Source organism: Centruroides vittatus, unplaced genomic scaffold, assembly GCF_030686945.1.
Source record: "Centruroides vittatus isolate TY-2023 unplaced genomic scaffold, ASM3068694v2 contig_965, whole genome shotgun sequence".
NCBI lineage: Eukaryota > Metazoa > Arthropoda > Arachnida > Scorpiones > Buthidae > Centruroides > Centruroides vittatus.
In genome coordinates, this window is record NW_027122641.1 from 66,242 (window position 1) to 80,497 (window position 14,256).

Sequence of the window (14,256 nt, forward strand, 5' to 3'; positions counted from 1 at the left end):
AATTATCTCTGAATGATCACTTTAAATTCATGGCTCTTCTGTTTTCTATGAAGTAGATGAACAGACAGTTATAAATTATCAGTTAACCTCTACATGCAAGTTTGATGAACTCAATCAAGACATAATATTATATACTACCTGTGGAAAAAAGTTTGGAATCACTAGTCACATTTTCTGATATTAACAAGTCTCTCATGTCATTACTGCAATTTTGTGTATGTTTTATTTTGTCACAGGAATCAACTGATAACAAAACTATGTTGCAATATGCAAACACTAAACAAACAAATAGCAATTAAGTGCAAAATCAAAAATTTACTTACAACAAAAATAGCAAACTCATTTTAGAAAAAGGTTTGAAATCATACAAGGCTGTGGAAATAAGAATAGAATCTTCTGTTAAGGTTTAGCAGAAGATTCTAATCATAATATAATAAATGAGCAAAACTTATACAATTTATCTAACATCTAATGCAAAACTGTTTTATGTGCTATCATTGGTTCCTTATATTAGCACTTGAAATGGCTCCAATGGCTGAACTGTCTGATGAAATGAAAAATCATATCATTGCATTGTTGAAGAATGGATATTCTCAATGTTGTGTTTACAGCCCACTTTAAGTGAGACATGGAAGAAATATACAACAATGAAAACTAAAAACTTGATTCAAAAGTGAGTGTCCACAGTTAACCTTGAAGAAATTGAATGATGCTTCATCTAAGATCAGCAAAACGTAAGTGACAGAAATTACATCCATTCCATGTTAAGTGACAGAAATTACATCCTATCAGAAAATTAAGATAAAGCAAAGGTTAACCAAAATGCACCAACAAAAATAACTGTTATGGACTAAAGAATGAAAATTACTGATCTTTAGAAAAATGGAGTTGTGTCATCTTCAGCAATGAGCCAAAGAGCATCATCACCTATGAAGATGATGGTTGTTCATTCATGTGGTGAAGGAAAGGTAAGGAGAATCAAGACAAGTATTTGGAGTGCAAAGCTACATTGCATCAGTCTGTCATTATATAGCCATATATCACAGAACAAGGACCTGGAAAACTGTGTTCTTAATGTCACTGTGAATATAGAAGTCTATACAGAGATGCTAGAAGAATTCCTTAACCCAACAATTATTGAAGACTTGTTAAGAGGTGAGCACATCATCTTCCAAGATGAGAGTTAGTTGCAGAAGTCTTCATTTGAAGAAATTTGGAAAGAATGGAGAGGTCACACAAAAGATTAGATTTAAATTTAATAGAAAATGTATAGTGTTTACTGAGTGCATTGTGAATTCTTAGCATCCATCAAACAAGGAAAGCTAAAAAACATTATTAATTATGCCTGAAATAATAGTGCAGAAACCTGTAAAAAACTCTTCTTTTAGGCATTGATTCCACAACTGCAATTAAAGCCAAAGGAGGCCATGCAAATTATAAATACTGATTTCATGTTCGTGATTCCATACTTATTTCCATCGCCTTGTATGATTCCAAAATTTTTTCCAAGATGAGTTTGTTATTTTTGTCTAAAGAAAAGTTTATTTTTGCATTTCATTGCTATTTATTTGTTTGGAATCTGCATATTGAAACATAGTTTTGTTATCAGTTGATTTCTGTAATAAAGCATACACAAACTTACAGTAATGACATGAGAGAAAGAGTCATTAACTCTAGAAAATAGTGGTGATTCCAAAAATTTTTTCCATGGATAGCATTTACATATAAAATGTAACAAAATAAGCTGATCATTATGATTCATATAGTTAACAAGATTTAAATTTTAAAATTCTTTAACAATTTCTGATCATCACACAAACACTGGCATTGTTTTAAAAATACTCTCAAATCAAATTTTATTAACTAAAAAATATTATTCCAAGCATTATGTTTCATTTATTATTACTGTGGTGGGGAAAAACAATGTGATATTATAACTTTATCCATTTATTTGTAAATTAAAAAAAATTACAATTTCAACTAAAAATTGAAAAATATCAAAAGAAGCAAATATAATTAATATATTTTCTTTACTTAATTTTATTTAAAAGTTTTTAAGTTTTTATTTATGAATTGCTATTGGTATCTTAATACTAAAAACAAAGGAAATGTAAAAACTTTGTAATCTACTTAAATGCATTGTAATTAATAAAAAGAATGAATTAATTAAAACATTTCCTTAAATTTTTAAACAAAAATTTAAATACCTGTCCTTGATAAAGTCCAGCATCTTGTACAGTACTTTCTTTGTTATTTAAATGTTCATAGGTATTTACACTGTATTTGTTCCATAATCTTGTTTCTTTGTCTGCTGGTATCTTAAATATTTTCCTCATTTCTTGTTCAATATGTTCTATAAAAAATTTCAAAAGTTATGTAACATTATATCCAAATATCACATACAAAGTTATATTTTAAAATCAAATTTAACATTTTAAATTAATGTATTTGTAGTGTATAAGATGTGCTTCTTCCTAAAAATATGTTTCAAAACCAGAATAAGCCAAAGATTGAAATTTCAGTTAGAATTTTGATTGGGCAGAATTTGTTATTTTTATGTTTTTACTCTTATATAAGATTTCAAGTGAAATTTGTTATAAATTTGAAATATAGATAACCTTAACTAATTAAAGACAACAACGAATACACTTCTTATAGTGAAATAGAACACTTAAGTATCTAATTTCATTTTAAACAACTTGCACACAGTATTTCCAGATCCAGATACCACTCCCAAATTACACAGACTTCAATGGAAACTTTCCCTAATTTCTTTTCTTAATTGAATAATTCTCCCAATGCATAAGAGTGCAAACTTTCTCAAACAGTGGCACCACTTAAAACAGTAATCTATCTATTCTTCAAGCAAACAACACTCAACAGCTTGAATTTGCATAGTTTCATAATGACAGTTTTCAAGATACACATCTAACAGTTTTTCAAGTGCAATAGTATTAGTGATATTCTAGTTTAAGAATTCTATTACAGAGATTATTTATTACATTGTCATTTTTAAATCATTGTTATAGCATTCCCTCCTTGTTGGCATTATTTTTTTTCAGCTGGCAGCAGCCAAAAATCTTGTGCTGCTGCTCTGTTGCCATTTTACTTTGCATATGCAATGATGCCAAGTTTGAAAGCAATAGTAAAGCAAACTAAACATTGCTTTACTATTGCTTTCAAACTTGGCATCATTGCATATGCAAAGTAAAATGGCAACAGAGCAGCAGCACAAGATTTTTGGCTGCTGCCAGCTGAAAAAAAATAATGCCGACAAGGAGGAAATGCTATAACAATGATTTAAAAATGACAATGTAATAAATAATCTCTGTAAAGGAATTGTATGATGATCAGAACATGAAGATTTGAAAATGACGTACAGTCAAACCTGTTTTTATGCGGGGGATAGGGACCGCATTAAAAAAAATCTCACGAAACTTCACGAATGGCTGTAAATAATAGTTTTCGCAACACAATTAAAAAAATAATTTTTTTATGCGGTCAACAGGGACCGCATAAAAAAAGTCTCACATAGAAAATAACTCAAAACCGTACGAAATAGAATTTATTGACAACAGATGTCAGCACTTGACTGCATCGTCTGGTCTATAGTCTGTTTTACATATTTTTGTCCAGGTGGTGTTTTGTTGACTTAAGAAGTAAATTATTTCCTTTTTCGCATATTCATGCAATAATATTACTATAATAAGTGCATTTATGCTATAATAAGTTTATTTAGCTATAATAAGTCAACGTAAGACATGACGAATCGCACGAGACTAGTCGCCAACTATACCGCACAAATAAAAAATCGCACAAAAAAAACCCGCACAATGATTTAAAAATGACAATGTAATAAATAATCTCTGTAAAGGAATTGTATGATGATCAGAACATGAAGATTTGAAAATGACGTATATTAAAGAACAAAATTTGGTATTTCACTATCCACAAAAGTGATTGATCACCAGTCAAAATAAATGGCAACAAAGGTATTGTTAAATTTACTGATTCAGCATCTTGGCATTATAGGTTAATAAAAAGAAATAACCTATGTATGTGCACAAAAAAGTATCACAAAAGATAAATAAACAAAGCTTACTGGAATTATTTATCTGATAAATAACAACCTTCTTTTATGTTCCAGCAATATTCTATTTCGTAAAAAACGTTTTCAACTGCCTTCAGCAGCCATCTTCAGTTAACCAGTACAAAAGAACATAGAATTCTAAAATACGCACGTGGAGTTCTAAACGTATGAAAATTAAATGAAATTTGAATGCGCTCATGCCGATCGTCGATAACGCGCATACACACTAAAAACGGCGTTTTTTTAATGTTCTGTCTATTTAACACATTGCTAGTCATTTTTGGTTATGAAAGAAAGATTTCCAAGCTATCGCCAAAGTGTCCGCATCTCTATGGTTAATGCAGTTTGTGGTTAAATGGGCCCTGTATATTTCCATTTTCTCAATATGTTTAACAGCTTGTTTTGATCTTGTGGCTCTCACGATCGAGGCTTTATCCCAAAATACCGTTATTCCTTGCTCTTTCACAAATGCTGCCAGTACCGTAGTGTCGACATTCTTGCTCACTGATTGCTTGTGCTCATATATTCTCTGCTTTAGGCTCCTTATCGTAGCGCCGACATACACCAGATCAGTGTTAAAACGATTATCTCTAATTGGGATGGAATATACCCCCGTTCTGTCGATGTGCTTTTCTTTTCTCTTATCATTCCTCAAGATACTACACACCGTCGGGTTACGCCTGTATATTACTCGCAAGTTCCTATGCTTCGATACCTTCTTAACCACCTTACTTAGAAACGGTATAAAATCCAGAACTACGTTTTTTCTTTGCCTCGTTTGGGGTTGTTGTTGGTCCTGTTTACGTTTATGACTTCTCATAATCAGGTCGTCGATTATTTTCTTCTGGTACCCATGTTGCAGCGCTACGTTTCTTAAGTATTCTAACTCATTGTAAGTGTCACAGACATCTGTGCAATGTGTGTGCGCACATTTTATCAAGGATCGAAACGCTGCCAATTTAAACTGCGGAGGGTCTATGGAATTGCTGGGTATAAAAAACGGCTAGTAAACAGGTTTTCGATATATGCTTGTCTTGATTTCCCCTTCTTTACATGTTATCGTTAAATCCAGGAAGTTAACGTTAACTCCACTTTCTTGATCCAATTGCAAGGTCAATCCATAGGGGTTGTTGTTGATTCTGTTGATGGATTGACCTTGCAATTGGATCAATAACCTTACAATAAAGGTTGCATGAATGGAAGAGGAATGAAATTCTGAACAGAAGAAGTATGGTTTAGGTATTCTGCAGAATGTCAAACCACCTTTACTATTATGGGATCAGTTTCATTGTCATAGAACTGAGGCTATTAAGAATAAACTTAGTTGAAAACTCAGTTGGCAGTAATTCCAAGAGATTTAACTAGCCAGCTATAACTTTTAAACATCTCTATTAGTAAGCCATTTCAACAATTCATAAAGAAGTGGAATAACTGAATGCAGTCTTCAGATTTTAAAGTAATAGCAACTAGAAAAAGAAAAACTTACGATTTCATAAGTGTATGAATAAGCAAACCTGGGATGCAATAAAACCAGAGATTATTATTAACTTATACCATTTAAAAAGTGTGATATTAGTAATGTTAATGCTCTTGACGGAACTGAAACGGATTTATTGTGCGAAGAAAGTGATGATTCAGATTCAAATATAGAACAGATTTTAGAAAATAATTTGTCTAGAGGATAAAGATTAAAGTATTGTTGTAATCATACTTTTTCCTTGATACATAACTGTTTTACACAAGAAAAATTCTCTAAATTTGTTTTCAATCTATATATATATATTACATATAAATTATTATTAATGACATGAAATTTAATTTTGAATAATGGAGGATCTTTTAGAAAAAATTTCGGTACCTTTGGGTTAAGAGGACACCAGTCGGAAATTTCAATTTTTCCGAATAATGCAAATTTTAATTTTTCAAATTTAAAACAATTGTTAAATCAAACAATAAATTAACAATTTACAAAAGGGTTAGTTTTAATATGTAACAAATTTTAAAAACTGCTTACTTCTTACAATTACAGATAACAGCTAATGTTAGCTATAGTGCCAAAATGGCGGCTCGTCTCTGATTTCAGCAAACAGAAGAAACAGTGGGGACACACGTTCTAACCTAACCTAACCTATTCTAATAAATTACCATAATTATTATCAACCAAATTATTAGAATAGGTTAAATTAGGTTAGGTTAGAACGTGCATCCCCACTGTTTCTTCTGTTTGATGGAATCGGAGATGTGATATCAATAATCATCTTTCTTGCTGTTTTTTAATTTTTACAACTTAAATAGTAATTTTTCTTCTTTTTAGAGTTAAATTTATTAGTCTATTGTTATTTAGATAATTTCATTCAAAAACGTGATTTTGATCGCAATTTCCAACTGGCGTCCTCTTAACCCATAAGTACCAAAAATTCTTCTGAAAATAGCTGCATTTTATATTCCAGGAAATGAAACAATTTGAATTCACAGAATCCAAAACAGCCACAACTTGAGAATTTATTTAAATAAATAATTTGCAAGATGTGATTGTTTTGGATTCTTTCCATTCAAATTAATTAAATGTTAGTACTTCACTGTTCAGAGTACATGGCAGCAGGGCTTTCTATACTATGATATATGTTATGTGAAAATTTGGTAAAATCTTCCATTGGTCTGTTTTATAATATACTGATAGTCAAGATTTCGTAGAGTTATAATAAACAGGCTTTATTGGACACATGAGAAGCAATTACATATTAAAAAGGTATCATAAAATATATATGAATAAACAGTGCAGACGGGGCCATTGAAAGTGGAAAGCTGGAAATTTTTTCCTGGACCCAGAGAAAATTAGGAGGCCAGTGTGGTTCCTACTACTATAAAATTAATGTTATTTTTACTAACAGAAAATAAAATCTTTCAGACTGCCTTTTATTAATAAAGAAACATTCTATGCATTTCATTTGTTTAGAAAAAGAAGGGGCCTGCTAAGAGGAAAAACTACTCCAAGCCCCATATAAGTTTCTAATGACCCTGAGCACAAATCACACATGTCCTCATCTCAAGTGGACAAGCCAAGAAATAATTGGCAACCAGGTTTCAGATATCACACCACTTTAAAACAGTACCATGCTTACAGTATTTGTTTTTATACTGTATGTCCTATTAGAGAGTATTTAGAAATTTTCAAGTAAAGATGTTCCATCTTTTTCAGCTAGGCCTTCTACCATATTTCTAGGAAGAAGTGAAAGTAATGTAACTAGTATACTATATTTACTGATTGTTTGATAGAACAATAAAATTGATATAAAAATGGGAATCAACATGTAAGTAGAGTAAAATTGTGTGATAATGAATTTTAACATTTCTAAGTGTTCTACAAGTTTCATAGAGTTCCTAAGACATGAAAAAGTGAAGACAATCAATTATTATTAGCACCCCCTGAATAATCTAGTTATTTCAAATAAGGGAGTAGTCGTGATAAGGAACATGACATAGCAATCCCAAGGTTGCTCTCTTAAGTGGGCTCAACTGTATTAATTAAAATTATTATACAGTCTATTTATCTACAAAATTAAAATTTACATTTAAAATCAATGACTTACCTATAGTGTCAACTTTACTAAACTTTTTAGTAACACAGTTATCAGTATCATTGTTTTGGCATAATTTAAATTCAACTAAATATACTTCAACCTAAGAAATAAAAACAAAAATATCATCAATACAAGTTCTTAAATATTTTTATTTTTAAACAATTAAAAATTTCAATTACAAAAAATCTCTCTCTCTCTCTCTATATATATATATATATATATATATATATATATATAGAAATAAATTTTAAAAGCTGAAAGGAGAAAAATAAAATCAAGACACTAAAAAGAAATCCTTTTTTAAATTACTTAATATTTTCCAGTTTTATGAATTTATTTTCCATTATTATTTGTTAAAAAACAAACATAAATTAAAATATAAAATAATAAATTAAATTAATTTTTTTAGTTAAAATAAAATACTTCTTAAATTATGTATAACATCTCATTTATGAATTTTTGAAACCAAAAATGTTTTTTCTCAAAAACATTGAAAATTCTTTTGTCATTTTCTTAATCATCAGTAAAATAAAGATATTTGGTGGGAGAATGAAATAAAAATAAATCATATCCAATAAGTTTATATATATATACACACACACACACAGTTTCTCAACGAGATCCTAGTTGTTTTTTTAACCCGGAAAATTCTTCTCATCCCAGAAAATACTGCAAATTTCTTAAAAATTCACTTTTTTCTTATTTTGTGTTAAAGTTGAGGAAATTTTGCAAATAGAAAGTATAATTAACTCATAAACTGTCAGAATACATTTATATTTATTCATTTTAAACGTACTTATTAGTTTTTTTAACTTTTCCTTGTTACGGCATGTCAATAATCAATATTTAGCTTATTTGTGGCAGGACTCTGAAAATTCTTTACTTGTCAGAACCTGGAATAATTGTGCTTATGCTGTCTTAATTTTTAACCATGCCCAGTAGCTTCAGTAACTGCATAATGCCAGGTTGTGCAAATTGGACAAGGATACAAATGAGTATGAAGTCTGCAAGTATGAAGTTTTTCTTCATAAACCTGATTATTAAAGCCAAATGAATTGACGAATTATCGGGCTATAAGATTGATGCCGCTATTAAAGGAGCAGAGGTAGACAAATCAAGAATACTAGAGAGCAAAAGAAGTATTACAATCTTGAAAATGAAGTAGAAATCTTCCAGGATACAGGTAAAAAAACACATAACATCTGTCTTCTCTTAAATGCATTAAAGACAATCCCACCTGCATGAATTGAATCAGAAAGGGCATTCTTGGTAGCAGGCTTTTCACTAATTAAATGAGAATCAGATCAAGTGATTGGAGTATTGACCATCTTTGCTTTTTAAAATCTTAATACAAAATATTACTGTAAATTTTTATATGTTTTATTTAAAAAACAAAAATTACCTTTTAGTTAGAAGTTTGATCTAAGTTCGTTTGTTTTTAATTTTCAACTCAATTTAAAGCATTTTTTTTTTTTGTTATTGTTGTTGTTGTATGCAGTTTCCAGCAAACTTTAATAAATTTTTTCTATTTGTGAAAATTTCTATGTAATTCAAAGGTAATTTTTAATATATATCTTACACAGCATTATTAATATGATTTTGGAGGTTGCAGGACATTAAATTACTTTAAAAAATGAAAAATAATTATATCATTTGATTTCAAGATATTCTGTATATCTTAAAAATAATTAATTCTATCCCAGGATTTCCTGGGATACAGTTCACTTTTATCCCAGAATCCCAGAACAAGCAAAAGGCCGGGAAATGAGAAACCCTAATATATACACATTATTAACAAACAAAAAAACTATTCTATTAAGAAATAAGAATAATACAAACTAATTAAATAATGTTACATGATTTTCAATGTCATATTTTATTTTAAAATTTCTCTTAAAGTTTTTAAATACTTAGTTATTCTTCTTTATGTGCAAATTACTTTCAACTATAAATAATTTTCTTTGCTTGAAAAATATCAGTTTTTAATATACATCTTAGAGGTCCATTAAGAATTAATAAAAAATATTGTAAAAAATGAACATTTTTTCTTATAATAAAACATACAGATCAATACAACTAAATTTTTTGTTTATCAAAGTATATTTAGTGCAATGATGGTTGATTAATGAGTGCTAATGTACTTATTAATCAAAAAATCATCAATAAATAATAAGTAAATTAAAAAATAATTTTATATATAATTATGTTACTGATGGTTATTTGGTTATTCTAGAGAATTTAACTGAAAGCTCATATAACATCATGTAATTCTGTAAAAAAATTTTCCTTATATAAAATAATAAAGTCAATTATGTTCTCCTTTTGAGGCCCATTGCTAATTTCTGAAAACAAATAAAATACGACAAACATTGAAAATGTTTAAATTTTTAGGACCTTTTAATTAAAAAAGTATTGAATAAATTTAGCTGTATACATATATCTACACACACAAATTTTTAAACAAAATAAAATACTAATTTAATAGAAGTTTCAACATTTATAAATTATAAATATTTTTACTACATTAATTATTACTACAGAGAATGATTTTTGTTCAGTAATTTTCTTATTTCATACTTTAAAATAATTTTTCTTGTAATATTTAAAAATTTATTTTTATGCAAATAAAAAAAAATAAAATATTAATAAAAAAAAGTAAACGTTTATCATTACTAATACATTATTACCTTGCAGTGTTTTACAAACATCCCATATTCAACTACTTTCCTTGCAATAGGTTCTTGTCCATCACAGATACCATACCAAGAAACTAGTAATTCCCAAGCTTCTTTAGGTACTAAGATATAATCTAATTCATCAATTAAGTGATCTTTAATTTCTGGTGAATTCTCTTCTGTTAAAAATGTATATTTTAAAATTAATTTTCAATAGAAATAAAATTTAAAATATAACTAAATATGAATATAGCATATCATATCAAATATGTAGTTATTTGTTAGATATTATATAAATATAAAATATCACATATATATGCAACACAGAGACATAGTATATATGAGAATCATTATGGACTTCATGGCAACTATTTTTTTTCCTGTGAAGAATTCAACAATATTATAATTCTCTAGAATTATGATGTTGATAATATAATATACATTTGAAAGCTTATTGAATGTGCTTCTGAATGTCTACATGGGGCATATGCAATGGTTGCTCATTATCATGCAATCAGTCAGTCAGTCAGTCAGTATGTTGCTGATGCTATTCAAAGATGAAAATGAATAAATTGGAACATGCTCCATATTCACCAGACCTCATGCAACTTTAATTTGATTCCCAAAATAAAGAAGCTTTTGTGTGGCAAACACTTTGCAAACAAAAAGAACATCTGAATGTGTTTTGCTGAGAGGTAGCATACATTAGTGACTCAGATGCAGCCAGTTGTGTTTACCACTTTCTCCACGTTGATAATCTACTGTGAACAATCTCGGAAACTATCTTGAATGATTTGTATTGTGCATTACTGTGTTCAGTTTTGTTTATTGTGTACAATGTATATCCTTATTAAACAATTATTAAATCCAAATAAGTGTTTTTCAGTTTCTCCCAACCAGACTAATAGAGCAATGATGTTCAGAAGCACATCTAACAGCCTTTCAAATATATATTTGTATTAATTAACTGTTGTAAATAATTTTCATGTTTGTTAATTATAGATAAATTTAATAAACTATAAAACATATTTCTTGGAAATAATTATGTTTTATTATTAAAATTAATGTCCTAGTCTTAGTTTTGATCTAGCAAATTCAAATTTTATTCATTTATGAGTTACATTCCCAATATTAATGACAACATTGCATTAAACAGTAAAATTAACTTCAGAGAACTAGTTTGCAATTCATAAAAATACATTTGTTGAGTAAGAAATTTTTACTTCTTTTATAGAAAATTCTAATTATAAAAATTGTGTATATGATTGTAAATGACAATTCATCAACATTAAATTATTTAGTCGCATACTGATTATCTATAATCAGAAATCATGATCATTATCTATATAAAGATATTATGTATACATATCTTAAACAATAACTGTCAGATGGCAATAAAGTGGCCATCTTTTATTATTACTACTAGTTATGCAACTTATAATCATATAATCTAACAATAATACTATCATATTTCAATGAGGAAAAAATAATATAATATGCATTATTACAGAATTGGTATAGAAATAATAGTAATGGAAACTAGCCTTTTACAGAAGACTTCATCATTTTCACTTCTACACAAAAATATTAGAATTTGTTAAAAACACAGATATAGATCCAAGTAATTTATTCACAAAATTTTATTATATCTCAATAATCAATTCAACACTTGAATCTAAACAATTTTTTAAATAGTGATAACAATTTCAATAGAGCTACAGATCAAACAAAAAAAAATTGTTGATCATCAACAAAACAAAAATGTATGATCTAACATGTCATTTTTATTCTGTTACTCAAATCTTTCAAATTTGATTTTACCATTGTTATTAATGATAAATGCTCTCTATGTTTAAAAACATTAGATTTTTAAATTATGTGAAAAATTTTAGAACTAAACTGATTTTTGAAACAAGTCAAAAAGTTTCACGTTTAATTTACTTATTGTATTGTTCACATCCCTGAATAGGTTGTTTGCATTCTAATAAAAAGGTATCTGCTAGAAGAAGTGTTTCAGTTGTGAGATAATTATTATTTACAATTCCAGCTTCTGGAATGTTTTAATTTATTTTAAAAAATCTACAATGGCATTTCTTTTCAAACAAAGCAATAACATTTCCATATACAATTTTTATTTATTTCATGCTGATGCAATTCATCTAACATTAACAAACAACATACTTGTGTGCTCATTATGAAGTATCGCAATATCTGTAAAATAACACAATTAACAATTGCCAACATAACTGTATAAAAAATAATCTTAAATTGATTGAAACTGAACATAAATCCTAGTCTGTGAAATAATAAAAAATGAGCAAATATTTATTGTGATATCGTCACAATGATGGGCTGAATTTTTAATCATATTTTCAATTTATTTAATTTAAAATATATGCTCTCCTTCTCAAATTAGTAGTCTCTTACCCCTGTATATCACACTTTTCCTAATAACAATAATCATGCCAGTCATTTATGTAACTCTGTTTTGGAAAAAAATTTCTGAACTGAAATAATGTCACTTCCATTCCAAAGCAGAAGTTCATATATAGTTAATCAGTGCCTCCTGCCTCTAAGCTTTCCATATCTGGTTTTCACTTTCATCTATCTAGCATTGTTTGGGATTAAGAAAGGACAGACAAACAGACGACAGTGGGAATTTATAGGTCTACAATTTTTTCAAAGTGCAGCCCAACCATCAGTCTAGAATTTTAGTAGTAACTAGATTTTATATAGAACTTCAGAAAACAAATAAGTTGTTTAAAGATATTTTTATTTAATAAATTTTTTTAAAAATCCAGCAACAGGTTGCATAACTTTCCCAGCTATTTGAGATCTTATTTAGAAAATACAGTCAAGTCCGCATAAGTCGACACCCCAAGGGGAAGTGAAAATGTGTCAAGTTATCCGATATGATGACTAAAGTAAAGTTGAAAAAAACTGCAATACTACAATTAGGAAAATACAGCAGTGAAATGTACAGTACCTCTCTGATCATCTATCACTGGCACTAAAGTTGGTTTCTACTCCAAGTACCCTAGCAATTTCCATTGCCTTTTGTTTCAGTTCATCGAATCTTCCTGTTTTCGGTCTGGGAACAGGAAGATTCGATGAACGAATTTGCTTTAGCCAATATACAAGAGCATCTTTGACATTTTTGTACAGCAACTTTTCTGGCATTTTCAAGACATCTGCAACAAAAATCCAAGAAAAAGTTTATTGATTTCCTCCTTTTTCATCAAGATTCCCACCAATGTTGTTTTTGGAAGGGTTTTTTGTTTTGCAAATTCGGCTTGCGGAGTTTTCTTACATTCAAATTCAGACACAAGTTCGTATTTTTCATTCAGCGTAAGTGTTGTTAGTTTTTGGACACTCATTTTTAACAGAAATGTAAAACACATGCTACAAATAACACTTGACATGAGAAAATGCAAAATCGGATTCTGCTGTGATGTTGATATAGATTGTATATTTTCTTTTTGTTTATCTGTTTTTATTTTATATATAAAAATACATAAAATGTTTAGGCATACAGTATAAATATTAATAAATAAGTTGACTCCCCTCCTGAAAAAAAAATGAGTTCATACCACACTGTATGGTGTGAACTCATTTTTTTCAGGAGGGGAGTCAACTTATCAGACATCTAAATGAGTATGGGACAACAAAAGTATGTCAATTTATCCAGTGGTGATGAGTTAAATGGCGTCAAGTAAACCAGAATTTTTTAACATTAATGCCCATGTAAGTCATCTGGGACCACAGAAAACTGACTACTTAACCAATGGTGTCGAGTTATACTTATGCGGACTCAACCGTATATTGTAATTATAATTATAAGTTAATAAAACTGGGTGTGGCATCATCTGTTATGAGATTTTGTTATAAAAACTTTTTATATTTTTAGTTA

General features: G+C 28.7%; 1 protein-coding gene across 2 annotated transcripts in view; it reads right to left on the reverse strand.

Moving 5' to 3' along the window:
* LOC136985416 (ubiquitin carboxyl-terminal hydrolase 15-like) overlaps positions 1-14,256 on the reverse strand; it is a 95,303-nt gene that overhangs the window by 58,896 nt on the left and 22,151 nt on the right. The window contains exons 3-6 of one of the 2 annotated variants that reach the window (XM_067282691.1): positions 11,891-11,920; positions 10,359-10,525; positions 7,681-7,771; positions 2,208-2,353 (exon numbers count right to left, since the gene is read on the reverse strand). In XM_067282691.1, the coding sequence (XP_067138792.1) occupies positions 2,208-2,353; positions 7,681-7,771; positions 10,359-10,525; positions 11,891-11,920 (434 nt within the window). The remainder of the gene's footprint in view (positions 1-2,207; positions 2,354-7,680; positions 7,772-10,358; positions 10,526-11,890; positions 11,921-14,256) is intronic. The other variant, XM_067282692.1, reaches the window with a different exon arrangement.